The sequence below is a fragment of the Sinocyclocheilus grahami genome, unplaced genomic scaffold (genome assembly GCF_001515645.1).
Source record: "Sinocyclocheilus grahami isolate Dianchi unplaced genomic scaffold, SAMN03320097.WGS_v1.1 scaffold1100.1, whole genome shotgun sequence".
NCBI classification, from domain to species: Eukaryota; Metazoa; Chordata; class Actinopteri; order Cypriniformes; family Cyprinidae; genus Sinocyclocheilus; species Sinocyclocheilus grahami.
Window position 1 is genome coordinate 144,844 of NW_015506279.1, and position 22,868 is coordinate 167,711.

Below are 22,868 nucleotides of genomic sequence, written 5' to 3' on the forward strand. Positions count from 1 at the left end.
CAGACCAATAATGGCCATTATGACGTAATTTGTGTATTACTCAAAATAACCGCATTACTGTTCTGATTGGCGTGCCCACTTTCCGGGTTTTCTGTCTGTCCGGTCCTCTCACCCCCTCCCTTCGGGAGCGCACTGGTCCTTCTCGCAAACACTCATCTTTATCGCACTCTTACCCAAGTCTCGTGTTTGTGGAGTTTGGCACACGCGCAACATCACACTGCTCGCCGTGTCATCTAAATATGTCGGTGTAAACGAGAACAGAGGAAAGAGAAGCCGAGGGAAGATGAGAGCGGCGCGTCTGTGGATGCTTGTCTGTTTGGCGACTGCGTGTTGTCAGCTTGGCACCGGTGATAGATACGGTACGTCAAGAGCAAAAGCCACAGGTTAACTTCAGCTGACTGAATGATGCATGATTCAACTGCGGAAAACGATTAGTATTAAATATCAGCTATTAATATGCACGCCCCCCCCCCTCCCCTCAACTTACATTTAATGCATATGCAATATAGACTTTATATATATATATATATTTTTTTTTTTACTTAAATGCTTATAATGTGACATTCATCATCTAAAGATGCATTAGGAATTGGTAAAAACGCGTTATGTTTTGATTTTGAACACCTGCACAAGAAGTGTGAACATGCATGCAAAACGCTATTTGTAAATTTGTTACATGCATTTAATAGAATTTTGTCAAAAAAAATCGTGTGCTTGCTGTAAACGTCGACGTAGATGAGATCAAGCTTGTCTCGGGTGGGATGAACGGCAGCGCTTGAAAATAATGTTTCATCCTAGAGAATGTGCCTCATGTTTTCATATATTGTCTTTAAGAATTAGCATTTAATTCATCTTATTTTGGCTAAATGTTTTAGCTTGAATGTTACCTGAATTGTTTTAGTCAAAATGTAAACGCACTATTATTAAACTAAGTTTGTGGTGTTGGTAATGAGTGAAATCAGGATGTTCATTGAGAATGTTAGAAAGTCTTTTTGAATTAAAAGCTTTCAAGACTTTAAAAACGTGTGAATTGTACAAAATTTGAATTTATTTTCTTCTTAATCTTGTTTATTTACTGTATTATATAACGTTCGTATTCTCTGGAAAAGGGGAAGGCAGCGTTTGGCGATCTGGCGACATCAGATAACGGCATGATTCATAGACCCCGCAATAACGCAGCCTACACTGCCAGTCTAGTAGAAATTTATAACTCCACCAACGAGAGCTGCCTTAGCGGTGTTGGGAAGAGTTATCACTGTTTTTATTCTGGTACTATATGATTATTTAGTGTCATTAATTACTATAATTTCAACAATTCAGCAATCCTCTGTCTTCATAAACATTTTACGTCTTTCATTCGCGGCTATAGTCCATTGCTGAGAGGTCTTGTTCCGTTTGTTGTGGTGTGAAAATTCAGCATTTTGTAGCTGTTAGCTAAAGCTATGTGCAGTAGAGTGTGTAAAACAATCATTGACTACACCGTAAACACTCACTTTCACCAGCACCTGGTTTTACCCAGTGTTCTTCAACCGTTTCCATGGCAACTGTGACATCACACAACTTCACCCTCTCCTAGTCTCTGTTTATGTCAAGTAGAAGCAGAAAGAGCAGGGGTGAGAAAGTGAAATATAGAAAGGAAGAGATCCTCAGAAATTTTTTTATAACATATCGTGTATTTTTTTTGTCTGTTTGTGACTATCACAAATACATTAATAAAAAGCTGATCTCAGCAGACAATGTCCACTGTCTGTATTCCTACAAAAGATATAGTGTAAGGTTTCTGTACGTGTGTTACAGATGAGCTGTTTGGTCAGTGTCTTCCACAAAAGCAGGAAAGGTTTCGCTACAGGGTGACTGCAGTTCTACTGGACAGACTGCAGTCATTACTGCAGACGCTTATGAAGGAAGGTGAGTTTCACATGGAAATTTGAAAATGCTTCTTCAGTGCAGACTGAATTTCTAAGCACCTTTTACCTGCTTGAAAAAAATGGTGGTTGCCATAGCAACGATACATTGTAACCACAATGGGCCAAGTGATGATTCATCCACTGGCATGTGACAGAAAATCGTCCATATGTTGCCACAGTAACCAAGGCCAAATTAATACGTAAATATGTGTAAATGTACATGACAGTCAATGACATGATGCCCATTTTTTGTCTGGATCTATTAATTGAATAAAAAAGACTTTAAAATGCAATTTATCATAGAAATATGTCAATTCATAGAAATGACTTAAAACACCACTTCTATGAAGAATGTTTTTTATTTTTTAGGGCATAAAGTTAAAAGGGCATAAAAAGCCTTTTTAATTCTTAAAAAGAAAACCTTATGATAATATATCATATAGAAGACCACTGCAGGCAATTGTGAATCCTTACCTTGTGAAATGCTTGAAAACATATTAATAACTCATGATATTACTTTTAGTAATATGTAATGCTATTACTTAATGGTTACCACAAATTACATTGTTAGAATCCAAAACAAATACAAAGAGTACATAAAAACTTAAGTGACACGTGTTTTAAACTATATTTTCCCTTTTCTTTATCATTGAAATTCTTATTTTGTCATTCACAAAGCTTTTTGGTTGCTCTGAGCCAATGTGAATTATTTTGCAGGATTAACTTGGCAGGATGATGTCACCCAATCAATGATTAAGAAAGAGCTTGGCAAAGTTCCGAAGATCCCACTTTCTTCTGGGATAAAGAATGGCCCATCCACAGAGTAACTCATACTTTTGTCATGTAATCACATTTCTCTCAATTTCCCTTTTTTATTTCACTGCATTGATTTCTTTCTGAATCTCTCCTTTATTAAAGGTCTCCGAGTGGCCCTACAAACCAGCTCAAACCCAAAATGGTGCAGCCCTATATGGACTACATGATTGTTGATCCACCTCAGTCATCTCTCCATATGCAGAGCCTGGATCCTTATAGTTACCAGCGAGTGAGAACCCAAACACAAAGCCCTTTTGTTACACTCTACTGACTATAGCATGGAGCATTGGTCTACAACTACTTCTCTTTAATTCCATCATCATGTCTTTTTGCCTTACAGTATGGTTACCAAGATGAAGAGGAGCGTTCTTTGAACCTGGTAGAGGGAGGCAGGTACCCACCAGCCTCCTCTCGCATTAGGGGAAATTCACCTCTTCCTCCATCTCTAGATAAAGACGATCAGCTTCTGCAGGATCTGATGACTCTCCTCCTTTCTTCACCTGCACAGCCCACATCACGCCATCGTGTGGCAGCACCTCATGCCACCTCATCTTTTTTCCAGGATCTGGACTTCCCACTTGACTACAAGGACTATAACAAAGACTTATTTTCCCAGGATGAAAAGATCAATAGCCAACAGGAGCAAAAGAAAGGTCCTCAGAAGTATGGAGTGTTTTCTGGGCACAGTGGTGAGATAGTGTTAATGTTTATCATTTTTAAAAATGTGTTCCTACAAAGTATTTGCTTATTTTGGCAATGACTTCTGAACTCTGACCCCAGGAACCACTCAACAGAGCCTAAATGAGCTACTCCTGCAACATGGATTTGATCTAAACCATCTGAACCCTGAAGAGACGGAGCGTCTGTTTACTGTCCTTCAGCTCCTGCAAAATGAACCAACAAACAATCAGAGAAAACGTGAGCACCCTTAGATTTAACTTTTTATAGAATATCAGTATACAACTTCAAGATATACACACCATATAGTTGGAGCTCCAAAAAATATGTAAAGTCATAACTGCTTGATTTCCTTCATTCAGCTGAAACAAAGGATTCCTCTGTGTCTCCAAAAGTGGTGAGCATCAAAATGTTTCTGCTGTTTTTAAGTGATTTAAGGCTGGACTACACTACCTGACTTAAATTCTGATTAGATTTTAAAAACACTAGACATCATACACTTGCCGACTTGTAAATTGCTACAGAGGAAAAACTGGACATCCCACCCTAAAACAGCAGAGGATCATGTACTACCAGACTTTCAGTTCATTCCGAAAACAATAAACTCACGCAGAAATGCTGCTGGGAGACACATGACAAATGAAAACAAAAAATATCCAGCTTAAAATATCAAACATTGACTCGATGGAATCATAGTCTGAAGCTAAAAACTGAAGTAGGTGCCCATCAAACACTATTCAATTTACTGTCAAATCTGTCAGCTCTGCAGACTGGCTTTGACTCGTCCAAACTGCAAAAAAGTTATGTAGAGTATTCCAGCCTTTAGTAATATTACAAGGTTTGGTTGATCTCAGTAGTAATGCTATATATTATCTGCAGGGGGCAGCAATTGTTAACTCAAAATATTATGAACATAAACATATTATATGTGGGAAACATGAGGAATGATTATGTGTGATTTGTTTTGTAGGTCTTTTATCTTTTAGGCCTCTTCGCCAACATTAGTTTATATCTGAACACAGTATTTTAGGTTCTTCAGTACTGCTGCAACATGATACCCTTTCGGCCCTGTTGCATCAATAATCATGGTTGGTTAAAAAATAAACATATACTGCTTTATGGCCCTCTCAAAAGCATTTTAAAGAGAATAAGAGAGAAAAGACTAAAAATTGCAAATAAAACAAAGACTAATGAAGTACATTTTAAAAGAAAATTATATTTCGTTTTTTCCTACTTAAAAATGGCATGTTTAATTCAATGTGTTATTTGCCATTTCTTTTGTAACTTTATTTTTTTTACCTGCAATTTCTGAATGAATTTTTTTTCAGTGTACATCATACATGGAACACATTATTATCTATAGGCAGTTAACTTGACATGGCATGTCTTATGTGCTCTATCAGATAAAGATTACGGAGGGGGAAATGACCCATGTGGTGGAGAAGGCTTCTGCCCCGGCTACAAATCCCTCCTTCAATTCTCCACTCAACCCCGGGCCCAAAACCTCCCCCAAGGGTTCCCAAGGGGCCTCCCAGGATAACTCCATCCCAATAGGTGCTAGTGCACTAGGGCCTTCATCTCTCAAACAAGAGGATGGACTACTTGGAAAGGGAGCCTTGAGTGTTAAGCCAGGAAAGAATGAAACCAAGTTAAAGGAGGAATTTGGATACATTGTCACCAATCAGAGGTACAACTAACAGTTTAGACTATTGGACTGAGTGTTAGTCTATGTGGGTGTTTCTTTTGTCTGAAAGTGAAGTAGTCATGTGATTTTTGTTTTCAAAACACTACATTAACGAAGGACCTGGGGGCACACGTCAAATTGGCTATTCAGTGGAGAGTCTGTTTGTGTGTTGTTTTCGTGGGTTCTGTGTTAGTCTGTGCTTGTGAAAGTGTGTGTGCATGTGGGCGTATGAATGTGTATGTGTCTCTACAGCCTTCTCACTCTGTCCGATGGGGTTCATCTACTGAAGACATCTGAATACATATACATGTGATGCACATCTGCTGAATTGAATGTACCAAGCCTATATAGGACTAGTATAAATAATGTAAATATTAACTAACATTGGTATATTTGATCATATTGCGGTTACTGCAGCTAACAGCAAAAAGCTACTTGACGCTGTGCACTACAGTGATATTTACCACATGATCAAATCACTGTAATGCAAAACCTCTAGTGGTTTATTGCTTTATTCAGCAGACTGGCAAAGAGCACATGTAAATGTCTTATTTATTTATATCAACTTACAAAAACAATTATGTTGAGACAACGTTAGAATAAGCTGTCTGTGACTGTCTTCACATTTATTGTTTCACATGCAGTGGCTCAAACGAACCTTCTAGAATCAGAGACTGGTCTAAAGGTGCTTCAGGCAGGTGTTGGGGAGGTAAGGATGTGCAGAGACGTAAACAGTAAACACTGTCTTAACTTGTGTGCCCGTTGTTTAGTCCTTTCCCACGAAGTTCTGTCTCTTCTATGCTTGAGGAAGGAATATCTCACAAGACCCCTGACACCCACCCCCGTCTCATTTGCTTTGTTGCTATGACAACGACATCATACGTGTCAAACTGTCAGGCGCGTTCACGACTCCGTCTGAATACATATACATGTGATGCACATCTGCTGAATTTAATGTACCAAGCCTATATAGGACTAGTATAAATAATGTAAATATTAACTAACATTGGTATATTTGATCATATTGCGGTTACTGCAGCTAACAGCAAAAAGCTACTTGACGCTGTGCACTACAGTGATATTTACCACATGATAAAATCACTGTAATGCAAAACCTCTAGTGGTTTATTGCTTTATTCAGCAGACTGGCAAAGAGCACATGTAAATGTCTTATTTATTTATATCAACTTACAAAAACAATTATGTTGAGACAACGTTAGAATAAGCTGTCTGTGACTGTCTTCACATTTATTGTTTCACATGCAGTGGCTCAAACGAACCTTCTAGAATCAGAGACTGGTCTAAAGGTGCTTCAGGCAGGTGTTGGGGAGGTAAGGATGTGCAGAGACGTAAACAGTAAACACTGTCTTAACTTGTGTGCCCGTTGTTTAGTCCTTTCCCACGAAGTTCTGTCTCTTCTATGTTTGAGGAAGGAATATCTCACAAGACCCCTGACACCCACCCCCGTCTCATTTGCTTTGTTGCTATGACAACGACATCATACGTGTCAAACTGTCAGGCGCGTTCACGACTCCAAAGCGCGCGCCCGATTTGGCATCCCAAATGCTTCTCCCCTCAGACCGCAACATTCACGATGTCCGTGCCAGGGCTGAGCTCCGGCACCGTTGTTCGTTTCCCGCGAACTTAAACTTACCGGCCATTACAGTTCCTAACCAAACTGAACGAAATTCGAATGTCAAACCGGCGGGAAAAAAAGAGCTCTACGTTTATTGCACGTACAGATTTCTGCTCATCTTCGGCGGACCACCGGGCGCGAGCGCTTTCCATTCTCCGTTAGTTTATTGATTTTTTGGTGAGTTAAACTTTCTCTTGAACTTAATTAAATGTTATGTTGTGTTGATGTCATCTTACATTATATTACAACAGCAAATAAATGTGCTTTTATCCCGTGAATAGGTGAACACCTGTCATTTCAGTTAGAAATCTCTTAGACTACATGTGGCGGGAAAAAAATATGAAAATGTGAGCGTTTTTACCACATACTGTCTAACTCCTTGTTTTTCCCCAGCATTCATTCATTTTACTCACCCTTCGAAGTCAGTGGTTTCAGGCTCATGAATCAGAATTGTAATAAATGAGTTTACTTGCCACCTTAAAGACGGGCCAGCCTGTTTTTATTTGAATCTAGGAACCTGCAGCAATCGTTAAACTGTTTTCCTTGAACTGCTCAGTGATTTGTTGGAATAAAGAACGCGCAATAAAAATGACCAATCAGAATGATTTGCACTCAGAATCTCCGCACAGACAGTGATGTCAGGTAAAGATGGTTGCTGTGGCGACAAGGTCAGTGCGGTGTGCACAGGAGTGATGATGTAATGCCCTGGCTCCTGTGTGGTGGTCTGCATCATTGCAGCAGAGGACTAGAGAATATATGGGATTCTTATGTGCTGAAATGCCTTGTAATAAACGATTTATATAGTCTTTTCCTCTGTTTTCTCTCATCAGTTCCTTGCTTTCTGTCTATTGTCATTTTAATGGCCATGGCGCTTACATCAAACGTTGTGATGTTGCCATAGCAACCAGTGACCCCACTGAGATCATACTTCCAGACAGCAGGGTGGGATGGGTAGTCCTGTTTTAAATGTTCGGTTTTAATACTCGTCTTTCCCTCATGGACTCTCTTCACTTTTCCATTTCAAAATGTTACAGATGCACAGTCCTTTATGGTTCCTCTAGGATAGTAAATAATAATATTTTTTTAATGAATAAAAATTAATTACATTTATATAGCGCTTTTCTAGGCACCTGGATGATGCGACGGCAGCCATAGTGCGCCAGAATGTCCACCACACCAGCTTATTAATAGGGTTACATTTCTTGTTTGTATCTGTTAGTTTGATGGTAACAACATTAATTGGGGCTATGGGATGTATTAATGATTTGTGATTCATATGTTTGTTTTCATCTCTCCATTTTTCCAGAAGAACGATGGTCATGCGTTGCCAGTGGCAACACGTGTACGTGACAACACCCATTGGGTGTTCCTCATGTTTGTGGGTGTGGCTTGTGTGGGTGGACTCCTAGTGGGGGCACTGACCATCGCCTGCCTGCGCACCCATGCCCGCCAGTTGGCCTCAAGGAAACTGGGACTTGGACCTGAAGCAGGAAATGTGACGCATTATGAGTACCAGGTTTGGAAATGTTTGGCATGTGCACTGCATCACTTCTCTGCAGTACAAACATTCTCTGCAACCAAGCTATTTTAATCCCAACTGATTTTAGCAGTTATTTTTTGCTCGTGATGGCATGTTACTGTCAGACACTAATGTGATCAGATTTATTTGATTTGAGCATAAGCAAACCAGAGCAAATTGATTAGCTGCAATAATTAGTTACCGTGAATTGCATATGCAGCATGTGCTGCAATTTTGTCAGTAGTCTTTTCTTAATTTCTCAGGATCTTTGTCGGCAGCACATGGCTGCTAAGTCCTCTCTCGGAAGGCAGGACTGTGGGGTCGGAGCTGCAGGTGGTGCCGGTCCAGGAGGAGGAGGAGGTGGTGGGGGAGGAACAGATACATCACGAGTCAGCAGTGTGTCCTCACAGTTCAGTGATGCACCTCAGCCAAGCCCTAGTTCTCACAGCAGCACCCCCTCCTGGTGTGAGGAGCCAGCGCAGTCTAATATGGATATCTCTACGGGGCACATGATACTGGTAGACATGCAACCCACTATTTTCAGATGCAAAAGAAAAAAATGAGCTTCCAATGCATAACCTTAAAGGCCCATTTACACCAAGAATGATAACTGTAAAGATAACTATATTAGCATCCACAGTAATGGACTATAACTTTCTGTTATAGGCATGCTGCCGTTTTTTTTGTTTGGCACTTTAAATGCTTGTGCTGTTTGAGGTTGAATTCTCATTGGCTGTTAGTGTTTTATCATTCGTCAGCTGGAAAAAATATTCTGAAAGTGATTCGAATGATATCGTTCCTCTGCTGTTGTCGTTATACAGTAGTTTTGGTGTGGACTTGCATACTACCGTAGAATTAGAACGATTATTAAAACTTTATAGGATGGATGACACTTTATTTTAAGGTGTTACACTTGTTACATGTAAATAACATAGTAATAACAGTATAATTACAAATAACAAACCCTAACCTTTACATTATAGTAACTAGTAAGTACATGTTAAGTAATTTTACTCGGTACTTATTGTTGTTTAATTGCACTGTAAAAATGTGTACACTGTACAAAATTAACAACCCTTAATTTTTTTACTTTGTTTAATGCTTTGAATATGAATTGCCCTTCAGCTGCTTATACACATTCATGTTTATGCCATGGTTTTTACAAAGAATGTTTTGTTTCTGTTTTAATTTTGTTGGTTTATTAGCATTCTCTGAATTTTCATGTGTTTTTTAAGTATCACATGAATGAGCAGCTGAGAAATCAGGGGTCTCTTTTCTGTTTTATCTCATGCTTTCTAGGCATATATGGAGGATCATCTGAAGAATAAAAACCGTTTGCTCAAAGAGTGGGAGGCTCTGTGCTCCTACCAGGCAGAACCCAGCACCATCTCAGCTGCCCAGAGTGAAAGTAACGTCAAGAAGAACCGCTGCGCCGATGCTGTGCCCTGTGAGTAAGACCCCAATTCTCCCCTACCCCCCTGCTTGTCTTGAAACTCCTTCATTTTCTATGTAAATGTGTCTGAAGGGTTAGTGTCCACTTTGTCTTTTTGGAAATTTTCGTTGTGAACACATTACTGACACTATTATTTAATGGCATAAAGTAGTGCATAAGTACGCAAATTTGAACGCAACCTATGTTTCGTCACACAACCTGATTGACTTTTCCTCTTTTTAATGAATTAGGTGTGTAACTCAGTTGTTTTTGCAGATGACCATTCTAGAGTGAAGCTGAAGGCTGAGATTAACCCCTCCAGGACAGATTACATCAACGCCAGCACCATTGTAAGTATGTGCACTTGATGGTCCTCTTTGCCCTGGACCTCATCATGTGACTTATTTCTTTAGAATCGGAAACATGACAGTTTGAAGAGCCTTTATTATGGTCTCTTTCCTGCTCTCTGTAGCTGAAATCTAAGCTAGAAATCTAAAGCTAGAAAGCCCTCCTTTCCTTGCATCCCTTTCTGTTACCAAGGCGATAATCCATTTATTCCTCATAGAAGTGCAAGGCTGCCACTGGTTTCGGAATCCCCCTCTCAGTGTTGCCATGGTTACATTGTATTGATCTCATTCAGGATGTGTAGGTCTGGAATCCCCTGCTGCTCTGTTGTAGTCCAGAGCGAGGGATCATCAATTAAGCCTTCATGTGCCTCGGATCACATTAATGGCCTGTTGTCGTGGTGATGGGCAGATCCAGGGTTAAAGCACTGACCCCTGACCTTTTGTCTCCTATTGACCCTTTAGATCGAGCATGATCCCCGGATGCCTGCGTATATTGCCACCCAAGGTCCTCTCTCACACACCATCTCTGATTTCTGGCAGGTCAGTCACATGTGTGGATTTAATAGTTATGTAGTCGTTCGATGTAAAGATATTGAAGTTGCTTGAAAAGTACACTACCATTTGAAAGTTGTGGGGTCAATGAAATTCTTTTTTTTTTCAATGATATTAATACTTATATTCAACATGGATGCATTACAGCCATATCACCCTGCAGCCCAAGACACCCTGGTTGCCCACTGATGCTAAGCAGGGTTGAGTCTGGTCAGTACCTGGATGGGAGACCTCTTGGGAAAACTAGGTTGCTGTTGGAAGAGGTGTTAGTGAGGCCAGCAGGGGGTGCTCACCCTGTGGTCTGTGTGGGTCCTAATGCCCCAGTATAGTGATGGGGACACTATACTGTCAAAAAGCACTGTCTTTCGGATGAGACGTTAAACCGAGGTCCTGACTCTGTAGTCATTAAAAATCCCATGGCACTTCTCATAAAGAGTAGGGGTGTAACCCCGGTGTCCTGGCCATATTGCCGCCACTGGCCCTTGTCAGTCATGGCCTCATAATCCACAACCACTTGATTGGCTTTATGACTCTCTCCTCTCCACCTGTAGCTGGTGTGTGGTGAGCGCACTGGCGCCATTGTACTGTGGCTGCCGTCGCATCATCCAGATGGATGCTGCACACTGGTGGTGGTTGAGGAGAGACCCCCCAACATGATTGTAAAGCACTTTGGGTGTACAGCGATACACAATAAAGCGCTATATAAATGCATCATTCATTCATTCATTACATTGATTTATAAATGTCAACAAATAATTCTGAAAAAAATGTGTCATGGTTTCCAACTGTTTTCATGGTTAATATTAATAATAGTTTATTGAATGATTTCTAAAAGATCATGTGACACTGAAGACTGACGTAATGACTGCAGAAATTTCAGCTTTGCCATCACAGAAGTAAAAAACAACAACTTTAAAATATAATAATGTATAAAAGTGGAGCCTTGGTTTTGAAGCCTTGGTAAACAGAGAAGTAAAAAAAAAAACATTTTAAAAACATCTTGATGCCACATATTTGAATGGTAGTGTATTTAGAACATTTTACACAGTTCTATGAATTAGTGTTTATTTTTTGTGCATATATGTAAATACTGCGTAAATGGCATGTTTTGTAAGCCATGTATATTGCACAGATGGTTTGGGAGAGCGGGTGTACAGTCATAGTGATGATGACGGCTCTGGTTGAGGATGGAGAAAAGCAGTGTGATCGCTATTGGCCCGATGAGGGCTCTTCTCTCTACCACATTTATGAGGTTTGTGTGAACTTGTGAATCTCATAAGATGTCCTGAGATGTTTGCTTTATGTAGTGTAAACTACATCAAATATTATGTTCACCTTTAATTATCTCACTCAGGTGAACCTGGTGTCTGAGCATATCTGGTGTAATGACTTCCTGGTGCGGAGTTTCTACTTGAAGAACGTCCAAACCCAGGAAACTCGTACCCTCACTCAGTTCCACTTCTTGAGCTGGCCTGCAAAGGGAATACCCACCTCCACACGGCCTCTGCTGGACTTCCGCAGGTACAGCGCATGCTTGCACATAGTATGTATGTATTTCTATTTATATATATTGTATTAAAGTATATATTACTATTTGCACATCTAGGCCCAATAATCATCTGGTCATGATGGTTTGCTTTAATGGTAATTATTTGAGATAACCACAATTGTTCTGTGTTGAGTGTACAGAAAGTGACTGCATAATAATAGTAATAAAAGTATATATTAAAATGAGAACTATTATCATTGTAATTATTTAAATTTGATATATATTTTTATTTTGTGCATTTACTATTTATTATTAGTAATTATATATTAAAGGCACAATATGTACGATTTTTTAATTAAAATATCCAAAAAACCACTAGAACAGTGTTATATATTTTGCTGACTTGTGTACTTACATTATCCTAAATGTTTCGAAGAATGTTTAAATCCAGAGAAATAAGCAATTTTAACTAGTGACCCGGACCGTGTCCATAGTGTCATTGTGTCGCCTGCCAATGACGTCATAAGTAACCCCTTTTTTTCCTGGTTTTGTTTTGTAGAAAAAATGGAAACAGCAAAGACACTTTAATATGTTGTGCGTTTTAATAGACCGGTGACGACCGCACAGAGTAGCATTATAACAGAACTTTCAACTCACACATATGCACGACCGGAAGGAGCGGAAGCGGTCGACTGTGGCATATTCCACACTCAGTCACGGCGTCATCAAACTACGCCTTTGTCACTTTGTTTATTTGGAATACGCACCCTCTAGCGGCGAAAATGACATATTGTGCCTTTAAGTTGGGCTGGGTAATATTTAAAAAAATATATATACATATTTTAATATTTAAAATATTGTTATTCATGTAATTTTCCCCTGAGCAATAGTATTATTATTAGTAGTAGTAGTATTATAAAATGTTTACTCTGTCTACTATTACTGTTATACAGCTGGAAATTATAAATTTTTCAAATTCAGGGTAAACATATGAGTTCTTAAGCTGTTTGTGTAGTAAGTTTATATTATAAGTGTCATGCACAAAAAAGGGACTAAATAATTAGTTGCAAAAGTTATTGTACCCAAAATTCCATAATTGTGACAGCTCTATGTGTATGTCATTTCCACTTCAAGTTCTCCATTTGCTCTCTTTTCTTCTAGCTGCCATCACATGATGTCATTCCATCACTCTTCACTCTATTTCCTCCATTCTCTTCAGTCTCTTTACCACAGTCTCTGAACCTCTTACCCACTCTCTGTCTCTTTCTGAGAGCGATGGAGCGCAGTGGCGAGTATTGCACAGCTGTCTGTGTCATTTTTGTGGTTTGCAGCTAGTAGTCTGGTTCCAGTTGCATAGTCACAAAAATGAGCACAGACAGGTGTGGCTGCAGCAACGCTGATGAAACGCTCCATCGCCTAACTCCCCCCTCCCACTTTCTCTCTGTGTGATTCTCTGTCGACCTCTTCATCTTAGTTAGTGTCTTTTCATTTCCTTCTCTATGTCTCTCTCCTTTCTTCTCTCATGTTCTTGCATTTCATGCTTTTCGGTGTTGATGGTTGATGTTGCTTGTTTCTTACCACTCTTGACTGTGGTGTAACTCTGCTCTTTTTGATCTTTCTGGCTCTCTACTGTGAAGTGGTCCTGATGTTTTCCTCTGATCTCTGTGGGTCTCTACTCTACATAAACCTAGATTTTTACAGTGTTTGCAAGGCGACCACTGTATCGAAATTTCTCTCATCTTTATTAATTTGGTTTTTCACAAATATCTGCAGTTATTTTAGCCTTAAACTACTCCATTTATTCCACTCCAGGCACTATTTAAACTTTGTTTCATAGTTAATTGTAAGCTTTTAGGTGTGGTGTGCTGTTCTATCTGTCTAGAATTTTTGTATCCTCTGAGAAAATTCGAAATCCAAGCATTCGTCGTCATCATCATCAATACTTATTACAATCATCATAATATTATATAAATACTAAAATAAATAATACCCAGAACAACATATTTATATTTTTTGTATTTTCTGCCATGATAAATAAAAGTTTTTTAAACTTCAAAAATGAAAAATATATGTCATCAGTACAAATCACAATCATTATTATACTAAAATAAACATTTAAAAAGGAAAAATAAACATATATACACTACTGTACAAAGGCTGAAGTAAGAATTTTTTAAATAAATAAAAAAAATTATTTAGCAAGGATGCATTAAATTGATTCAAAATCACAGTAAAGACTTGCAATGTTACAAAAAATTCTGTTTCCAAATAAATGCTGTTTTTTATTTTATTTCTTCAAACAATCCTTAAAGGGGTCATGTGATGTTGCTAAAAAGAACATTATTTTGTGTATTTGGTGTAATGAAATGTGTTTATGTGGTTTAAGGTTAAAAAAACACATTATTTTCCACATACCCCGCCTTTCTGAAATGCGTTGATTTTTACAAGGCTCATCGGTCTGAAAAGCGAGGTGTGCTCTGATTGGCCAGCTATCCAGTGCGTTGTGCTTGGCCGGATACCTCAAGTGTGTAACGGTAATGTTACGGCTAGAGTGAGCGCTTCGTCCACGGTGAAAGCCGATCCGGCGATCCACAGCGCGAAGTTGATGTATTTCCTCAGCGACCAGCACGGATCAGCTCCAGGCATGACGAAGCAGATATCGTCCACTTTTGGAAGACCAAACAAAGTAGTTTCGCTTTCACAACGAAACACACGGCAACAACAATACTACAGCAAGAATCAAAGTTATGCCTTCTTTCTTTGCGTGAACATTTGGGCGGTGTTATGCAAATCTTCCCACATCGTGACGTAGACATGTGGTAGGTTTTAGGTAGGTGTGGTTGACTCTTAACTTTTATAAAGAATATCTCTTTGGATTTGAGACTTTAGTCTTTGCAACTTTACAGATCTTCTTTATGCACCAAGAGCTTGTAACACTCAAAAGAGAAAGGAAAAATTGAAATCACATCATATGACCCCTTTAAACAATCTGTCACGGTTTTCACACAAATATTAAGTAGCAAAACTGTTTTTTATCATTGATTATATTGATAAATATTTAATGAGCACCAAATCAGCATATTAGAATAATTTCTGAAGAATCATGTGACACCTAAATAATGTCTGAAAATTCAGCTTTGCCATCACAGGAATAAATAACATTTTCAAATATATTATAACAGAAAACAGTTTTCTAATTGTGTAATTGAGTAACCTTTTTCTGTATCTTTCAAATCAAACCATATGTGACCCTGGACCACAAAACCAGTCATAAGGGTCAATTTTTCAAAATTGAGATTTATACATCATCTGAAAGGTGAATAAATAAGCTTTCAATTGACGTATGGTTTGTTTGGATATGACAATATTTGGCCGAGATACAACTATTTGAAAATCTGGAATCTGAAGGTGCAAAAAAAAATCTAAATACTGAGAAAATTGCCTTTAAAGTTGTCCAAATGAAATTCTTAGCAATGCATATTACCAATCAAAAATTTAGTTTTAATATATCTACAGTAGGAAATTTACAAAATATCTTCATGGAACATGACCTTTACTTAATATCCTAATGATTTTTGGCATAAAAAAATCAATCATTTTGACCCATACCATGTATTTCTGGCTATTGCTACAAATATACCCCAGCGACTTAAGAGGTTTTGTGGTCCAGAGTCACATATAGACTTCAAGTCAAATAAATGTAGCCTTAATGAGCATAATAAACTTCAAAAACATAAAAAAATCATACCAACCCCAAACCTTTAAACGGTAGTGTATATACAGTATATAGTTTTTTTTTAAACTAAGTTTATACAGATTTCTATAGGCATTAATGTAATTAAAAATGTAGAGATTAAATTTTAAAAACTATAATGTTTGTTGTTTATCATGGCAGATTTGCATTAAGGATGTTGAATGATCTTCTTCAGGCAAACCTTTATACTGCATACATAGGGCTTGACATAAAATTTTTGCTCACCAGCCACTGTGGCTAGTGGTTTTCCAAATTTACTTGCCACTCAGCATTTTCACCGGCCATAATTTTGTTGCTGCGAATTTACATTTTATATGATTAAAGTTCACGACTGCATACAAAAATGTACTTAAATTGATTTCATTCTGGTTTTCAGGGTAAACTGCACTCTTTTGGTCGTGTCATGTTTCTTAACTAGGCTATATCATATGTTATAAATATAAAAACTACATTTTTACTGCAGTATATTTCTTCTGTGTGCGGTTGCGTTCATTTGTTTTGATTTCTTCACGAGATTCTTTCAGACACAGACAGGCTGCGTGAGCCTCAACTGCACGACCTTGTCACTGTCAGTACATTATCCACTATAAATGTTTTCTTTGGCTGTTTGCACCAAATGTAATAAAATCAGAATCATTCTCGCTGAAATTTTGGTGATTCCCTAATTAGATGTTTTAATCACATTTGTTGTCCGGTCGGGCAAGTAAAATTCTTTTTCACTTGCCCCTTCAAAAAAATCTACTTGTCCCAGACAAGCTCTGTTACTTACTATATATAAAATTCAACCCGCCGAAGTGACTAGCTGACAGAGATCGACATGTCATGACAATTGCTAACCATCATTTCATTTACTCAGAACTAAAAAGCCTAAGCCCTGAGCTAATCTAACTTTAAAACTACCGCTGCCTTGCAAGCACTGGTATTTCCTTCAGGAAATCTCTTTTTCTGTCCCTCAGGAAAGTCAATAAGTGTTACCGTGGCCGCTCCTGCCCCATCATTGTGCACTGCAGGTATTTTTAACACATTGATGCATTTGAGGAATTAAAGTTTTTGAATTAATTGAAAGATAAAGGAGCGTAGTTTGATAAGATTTAAAGACAAGATGCAAGAAATTCATTTTATTAGGTGTTTTGAAATAAAAACAGTATTCTTGTTGAGTACTGCATTGATTCTGAATGTACTGTATGTTCACAAATTGCACATACCGGTAAGATGTTTTTTCGGAGCGTATTTCTCACAGTATCACTCTTCTGTGCAGTGATGGTACAGGCCGGACTGGAACATACATCCTGATCGACATGGTTCTGAACCGCATGGCTAAAGGTCAGCACATGATGGAAACTTGTAAAGCTTGTGAAGAAATAGTTAGTGTTTAGGAAAGTAGGGCACACTGAAAATTGTTGTTTATTGTTTTGTTTTCAACTCAGGAGTAAAGGAGATCGATATTGCTGCAACCCTGGAACACATTCGAGACCAGAGACCAGGAATGGTGCGCACCAAGGTAATGAATGACAAAAAAGCAGAGCTGAGTCCCATATCAAAAATCAAAGCACTATTGTACCCATAAAACACCATAGTATCAGCAGCCTCTCCTATTCCCCTCACTTGCAGTAACTGCTGTATATCTTTTTTACTGGTGCTGATAGTGTTAATAAAAGAGTTGGAGTAGTAGATTGTGAAATAGAAATGCTGATCTATGCTTTTCCTCTCCTCAGGATCAGTTTGAGTTCGCACTGACCGCTGTGGCTGAAGAGGTTAATGCTATTCTCAAAGCTCTACCGCAGTGAAACGAATGCCCATGACTGAGCAGGCACACAAACGCATACATACACACTCACAAATTACATAGCAACTACATGCATGTGTGCATACATGCCTTATGTGGCCACTGAGGTTAGTATTAAGGATGTGCATGAGTAATCAATACGCTCTTCTAACGCTCTCACTAAATCTTTCACTTAAATCAAGTTACAGCTAAAGTGTGTTGGGATGCACTCTGCTATAGAGGGGTGAGAAATTTGATTGTGCAATATTTTAATCTTTATGGTTCTTGTTAGAGTCATGCTTTCCACTAGATAAAGATCCACTTTTATGGTGCCAAGTGCTAAACTACCAACTTTTTGTGAGAAACTATTTGTGCAGCCTTTTTTTTTTCTTCGCAGCAGATTCTGCTATTAGCAAATTAAAGTGTCAACTTATAGCACTTGTAATTCTGAATATATTAAGTTAAATGATAAAATAAGTAAATAACAGATATAAAACATTAAAATTAGATTTTATTTATTATAGAGTTTTTATTATTATTAAATCTTGATTTTCTTTTTTTTAAGAAAGGCATAGTTTAATTTATTTTGTGAAACCATTATAAGCGTCATGTAGGCTTATGTTTGTGATTAAAACAGAAAAATAACATGTTAAATTAATTGACTTCAAAATTACACAGTGCCATCCCTACTCATTTTTGCTGCTTTCCTGCACTTAAACACTCAAAACCACATATCCCAACCAGTTCTGCCCAATATTACATTCCTACAGCATGTAATATCAAATCTCCTTTCAATTAATGCTCACACACACACAAAAATATACTACTTGGGCCTATATTTAAGCTCTTCAGGATCTGATTTCTTCCTTGCCTTCACTCTTGGTAACAAAGATGTAATTATCTAAAGGGAAGTGCGTTTCTCCGTGTTTGCTTTCTCTTACGCGGCCCTCTGTTTCACCGTGGTGATGACTTAGTCCTGTTACGTACACTTCATCATTGTTTAGTGAGTTTGCTTCACAATCCTCTTGTTTACTTTGGAGGAAAACCAGAAAGTGTCCTGAGCATAAGCGTTGCTGTTGTTGGGTCTCATGTTCAACTTAAGCCATGGTCAAGTGTAGGCTTGCATGGAATGTGTGCCCTCAGAATTCTAACCATCCCTCTGCCCCTTGCATGTTCACTGATTTCCATTTTACAGTTTTAATCTATTACACAGAATTATGACAACTGCCCGCACAAGCAGAACATAATGTGGAAAAAAAGTGCACAGATTCCATTTGAGCCTATACATGTGTCTCCACGGTTCACCCTAGCGACTCCACATTTCTTCATTTCAGTGACAAATCCATCACACTTAATTTGATGAGAACTCCAAGTCAAATGCTGATGTGACTGCAAGAATTTAAAGTGGAGGATGTGTTGAATTTCAGATCAGATTCTGGAGAACAATGCTGATCTGCAATGAGAATTATGGCGAAGCCAGACAAACAGATAGAATTCCCTCTTTTCTTTTCCTCCTTGGTCAAAATCTCTTTCTCTACTTTTCTCTCTTTCTGGTTATTGTGGTCAGTTTAAATGTTCTATTCTTCTTGCAAATCAGTAAAACAAATCTATTATATATATAAATATATAATAGTATTATAAAAAAAAACATATTTTGTATCTTGTGATGACTAATAAAACTTGTTTGTTAAGTGATGCAACAGCATCACCGTGTACATGTCTTTTTTTTATTTATTCCTTGTTTTATTTGAATTTTATTTAAGTAGATCTGATATATTGAACCATTATGTTTTGCATATCAACTATACTATTAATTCCTAAGTGGATTCTTCTGAAATTGAAAAGACACAGAAATTGTTCTGTTGCTGGTGCATATTTGTACAATTTGTAACAAGAATAATTTAAAATAACGTTCAAATATGTATTGAATATCAAAAAGAGAGACTAAAAGGGTACTCTCATTGCTTTATAATATCCCTCTCAATGCTAAGATTTTTACCTTGACAGCACTCCTCACTGTCCTTGTGTCTAAAAGCCAGAACACAACTCTTAAGATACACCATGTTTTATTGGTAAAATATGTTGTGTGGTTACATTTTAACAATACAATGAGTTATAAAGAATATGAAAAAGATTGTTAAAAAAAACAACTGTCTACTTTGGCACAAATATTGAAAGCTGTTTCGAGTAAATTATAGGTTTTACTCCTATGTTCACATATTACACATCATACTATATATAGTAGTTTATATGTATTTCTCTGGACTTTCAGTGCTCTTCCTGGAGTACATACTGTACTTGTCTGTAACTTCCTTAGAGAGACATAGTACACAAGATGAACTGCAAGAGGAAATTGAAGATATTGTTACAACATGTTAAACAGCTTTCAATGAAGTAATCTATTACTTCCACAATCATTCAGTGTAAAGCGGCTGTTCCAGTTAAAACCATCTCTGATGTTAACAATTAAGTGCCAGTGAGGCAGAAAAATAGGCACTAAATGTGACAAATTAGTTTAATGATCACTTACATCATCATACTGGAAGTTCACCATTCCTTGCTGCATTGTATCTCTCCTCCTGAAGTTGTCTATTGAAAAAAGTCAAATTTTTAATCATTAATACATTTTAAAAAGACTTAGTATTTAAACAGAATACTCAGTATAACTATTAGCATTGCTCCATTTTTACAAAAATCCTCACCTGTAAGTGCCCTTAGCCTCACGAAACAGGCCACATAGTCATCAAAGTAGATCTTTCCTGATCTGCTGTAGCGTTTGATGATTGCGTTCAGAGACTGAGGGCTGATTCGGAACCCTGTGCAATCATGTCACAAAATATTCGATTACATCACAGTCTTATTCACATAGCTCTTTTGGTGCAACTGTGTTGGCTAAGAGATCCCTTTTAGAAAAATTCAGTTTTCAGTTTGATTTTATCTTAAAGCTCCAAATGAGTGACCTATTATTTGTTCTTTGAGATATATTTTGCCCTGAGAACTAGGTACTTTTTAATCTCAGTTGATAGAAATTAAGTGACCACTCACCCATGTTAGCAATGCACTGGGACATCTCATGAGGTTCCACCGTTCCACTGCAGTCCCTGTCCACCATTACAAAGTTCTGCTTCCAGCCGTTTAACACTGAAAAGAGTTCTTTAAACTCATCGAAACCCATCTTTCCAGTGTAATCTCTCTGCACACACATGGTTAAAGAAACTAAACCACAACAAGACGGCAACTACTGGGTTACTGGGACTAGCGTGAAACAAACTTTTGACTCAAGTTGGAGAGATAAGAACAGAGCACTGAAAAGAGTTCTTTAAACTCATCGAAACCCATCTTTCCAGTGTAATCTCTCTGCACACACATGGTTAAAGAAACTAAACCACAACAAGAATTCTACTGGGTAACTGGGACTAGCGTGAAACAAACTTTTGACTCAAGTTGGAGAGATAAGAACAGTGCCAGATCTGTTTCATGTTTCTGTGAAGGATACATCCAGCATGGCAATCATAATCCTGCAGGTTTCCAAACTGAAGGCTGGGGGACAAAGCAGTGAGATGATCAGTTTAGACACCTAACTCTCAACAGAGTATTAGTAGACTATTAGGCTTAAGTAACTTTGCAAGAACAGGTCAATGTATTCTACTAACACCAAGTACAATACATTGACCTGTTCTTGCAAAGTTACTTAAAGTCAGTCGAATGTCTGTTGACCATCAAAATCTACAGACAGTCTACTAACACTATAATGACTGGTAGTTGACATGGAGTTGCAAAGTTCCTTATTATTGTTAAAAGAATGTCTAAAGTGGGCTATCAAAATAAAGTGTTACAAGATGATCCACTCACTCTATTTATTTGGAACTGCAATTTCTATTTCTACTCTCTATACTTACGAGTGTAGGTGCCACTGATTCCAGTCTGGGTGAGGCACCTTTGAAGTTCTTCAGCATCAACTTCACCGTCCTGATATAACAATCATGTTACTACATGAACAACATGAGGGGACAGAAAAGACATTGGGCTATATCCATATTCACACAGGCTGCTCTTACCTGACCAGCTATTGCTGTGAAATATCTCCACATTGGGTCCTGGGCAGAAGGAGCAGGAAATGCCCCAGGGTAACCCCCATATGACTGTGCTGGGTAACCACCTGCAGCAGGAACCCCTGGCATTGCCATACCCTGAGCAGGAACTCCTGGCATTGGTGGACCACCAAACTGTAAGAAAAAGAGCTGTACTTTTAAGTTACAATACACTTGCACACATACAAGTATATAAACATTTAGATTGCACACAAGGCAGTGTGGAGTACAATTGGAGTTATATAAAAAAATGCCCTGGCTCTTCCAAGCTTAAAGGGGTCATATGATGTTGCTAAAAAAGAACAGTATTTTGTGTATTTGGTGTAATGAAATGTGTTTATGCAGTTTAAGGTTCAAAAAACACATTATTTTCCACATACTGTACATTATTGTTTCTCCTCTATGCCCCGCCTTTCTGAAACGCGTAAATTTTTACAAAGCTCATCGGTCTGAAAAGCAAAGTGTGCTCTGATTAGTCAGCTATCCAGTGCGTTGTGATTGGCCGAATACCTCAAGCGTGTGACGGAAATGTTACGCCTCTTGCCATACTGTGATGCCCTGTCTGGCCGGAGCGACGAGACAAAAACATTAAAACCCATTATAAACGAGGCATTGTTGCATCCAGTGGGGACATAATTACGGATTATAATGACTTATACTGTCTTTTTACACGTTGTGTTGCATTGCACCGCGTAAACATAAAACCATGTCTGCATTTGTGATCGGAGATATGACAAATAACAAGCGCTACTCTACACTGCTCAGAACTCACGTTTGAATCATCAGTGGCAAATCTTTTAAATGAAAACGTACTTTCAGTCTGTGAGTCAGAACAGCCGGCATTGTAGTCTCCTCTACCAGGATCAGGAAACAGTCCTCCATAAAATGCGCTGGACACATCTGAATATTTGGGTTGAACTGTTCTGGAACAGTGTTGTAAATACAACTTAACCACTGATTTCTAGTTGTGTCCTCTTTTGGAAGGCCAAACGAAACACAGTGGGCTTGAGAACAGCGCGGTCGGCGGATTCGACGAAGGAGTGGCCGGCGGGCTTGTGGCAACCACATGTGATGACCCCGGCTGGACTCCGCTTCGTCCACGGTGAAAGCCGATTTGGCGATCCACAGCGCGAAGTTGAAGTATTTCCTCAGCGACCAGCACAGATCAGCTCCAGGCATGACGAAGCGGATATCGTCC

At 38.4% G+C, this 22,868-nt stretch overlaps 3 protein-coding genes across 3 annotated transcripts in view; 1 reads left to right on the plus strand and 2 right to left on the minus strand.

Annotated features, from left to right (window-relative positions):
• Nucleotides 1-43: 43 nt before the first annotated feature.
• Nucleotides 44-17,636, plus strand: ptprnb (protein tyrosine phosphatase receptor type Nb). The gene is given in 21 exon segments (XM_071582344.1): nt 44-359; nt 1,798-1,908; nt 2,625-2,730; nt 2,826-2,952; nt 3,064-3,412; nt 3,504-3,641; nt 3,764-3,798; nt 4,805-5,088; nt 5,338-5,394; nt 5,620-5,794; nt 8,028-8,237; nt 8,504-8,758; nt 9,540-9,687; nt 9,949-10,022; nt 10,482-10,559; nt 11,704-11,823; nt 11,926-12,092; nt 16,771-16,824; nt 17,073-17,137; nt 17,242-17,315; nt 17,530-17,636. Coding segments are annotated over 21 exon segments (2,775 nt in total). The 5' UTR covers nt 44-283; the 3' UTR covers nt 17,602-17,636.
• A 1,998-nt stretch (nt 17,637-19,634) lies between these two features.
• On the minus strand, nt 19,635-20,802 carry LOC107566787 (grancalcin-like). The gene is made up of 4 exons (XM_016252328.1): nt 20,625-20,802; nt 20,282-20,395; nt 20,110-20,168; nt 19,635-19,919 (listed from the first exon to the last, which is right to left on the minus strand). Exons 1-4 carry the CDS (start codon nt 20,782-20,784, stop codon nt 19,893-19,895), a joined length of 360 nt encoding a protein of 119 aa, XP_016107814.1. The 5' UTR covers nt 20,785-20,802; the 3' UTR covers nt 19,635-19,892.
• Nucleotides 20,803-20,834: 32 nt separating this feature from the next.
• Nucleotides 20,835-22,868, minus strand: part of LOC107566777 (grancalcin-like) — an 8,246-nt gene continuing 6,212 nt past the window's right edge. The window contains exons 2-5 of the mRNA XM_016252313.1: nt 21,638-21,805; nt 21,479-21,548; nt 21,076-21,119; nt 20,835-20,936 (exon numbers count right to left, since the gene is read on the minus strand). Of these exons, the coding sequence (XP_016107799.1) occupies nt 20,835-20,936; nt 21,076-21,119; nt 21,479-21,548; nt 21,638-21,805 (384 nt within the window). The remainder of the gene's footprint in view (nt 20,937-21,075; nt 21,120-21,478; nt 21,549-21,637; nt 21,806-22,868) is intronic.

What these genes read in the sequence shown, in the direction of transcription:
- LOC107566787 (XM_016252328.1), bottom strand. Translation starts at nt 20,784, where the DNA reads ATGTGTGTGCAGAGAGATTACACTGGAAAGATGGGTTTCGATGAGTTT. An exon ending in CCAGTGCATTGCTAACATGG is followed by an intron (nt 20,396 to 20,624) that starts GTGAGTGGTCAC and finishes ATGATTGCACAG; the next exon opens with GGTTCCGAATCAGCCCTCAG. An exon ending in TGAACTTCCAGTATGATGAT is followed by an intron (nt 19,920 to 20,109) that starts GTAAGTGATCAT and finishes TTCCTCTTGCAG; the next exon opens with TTCATCTTGTGTACTATGTC.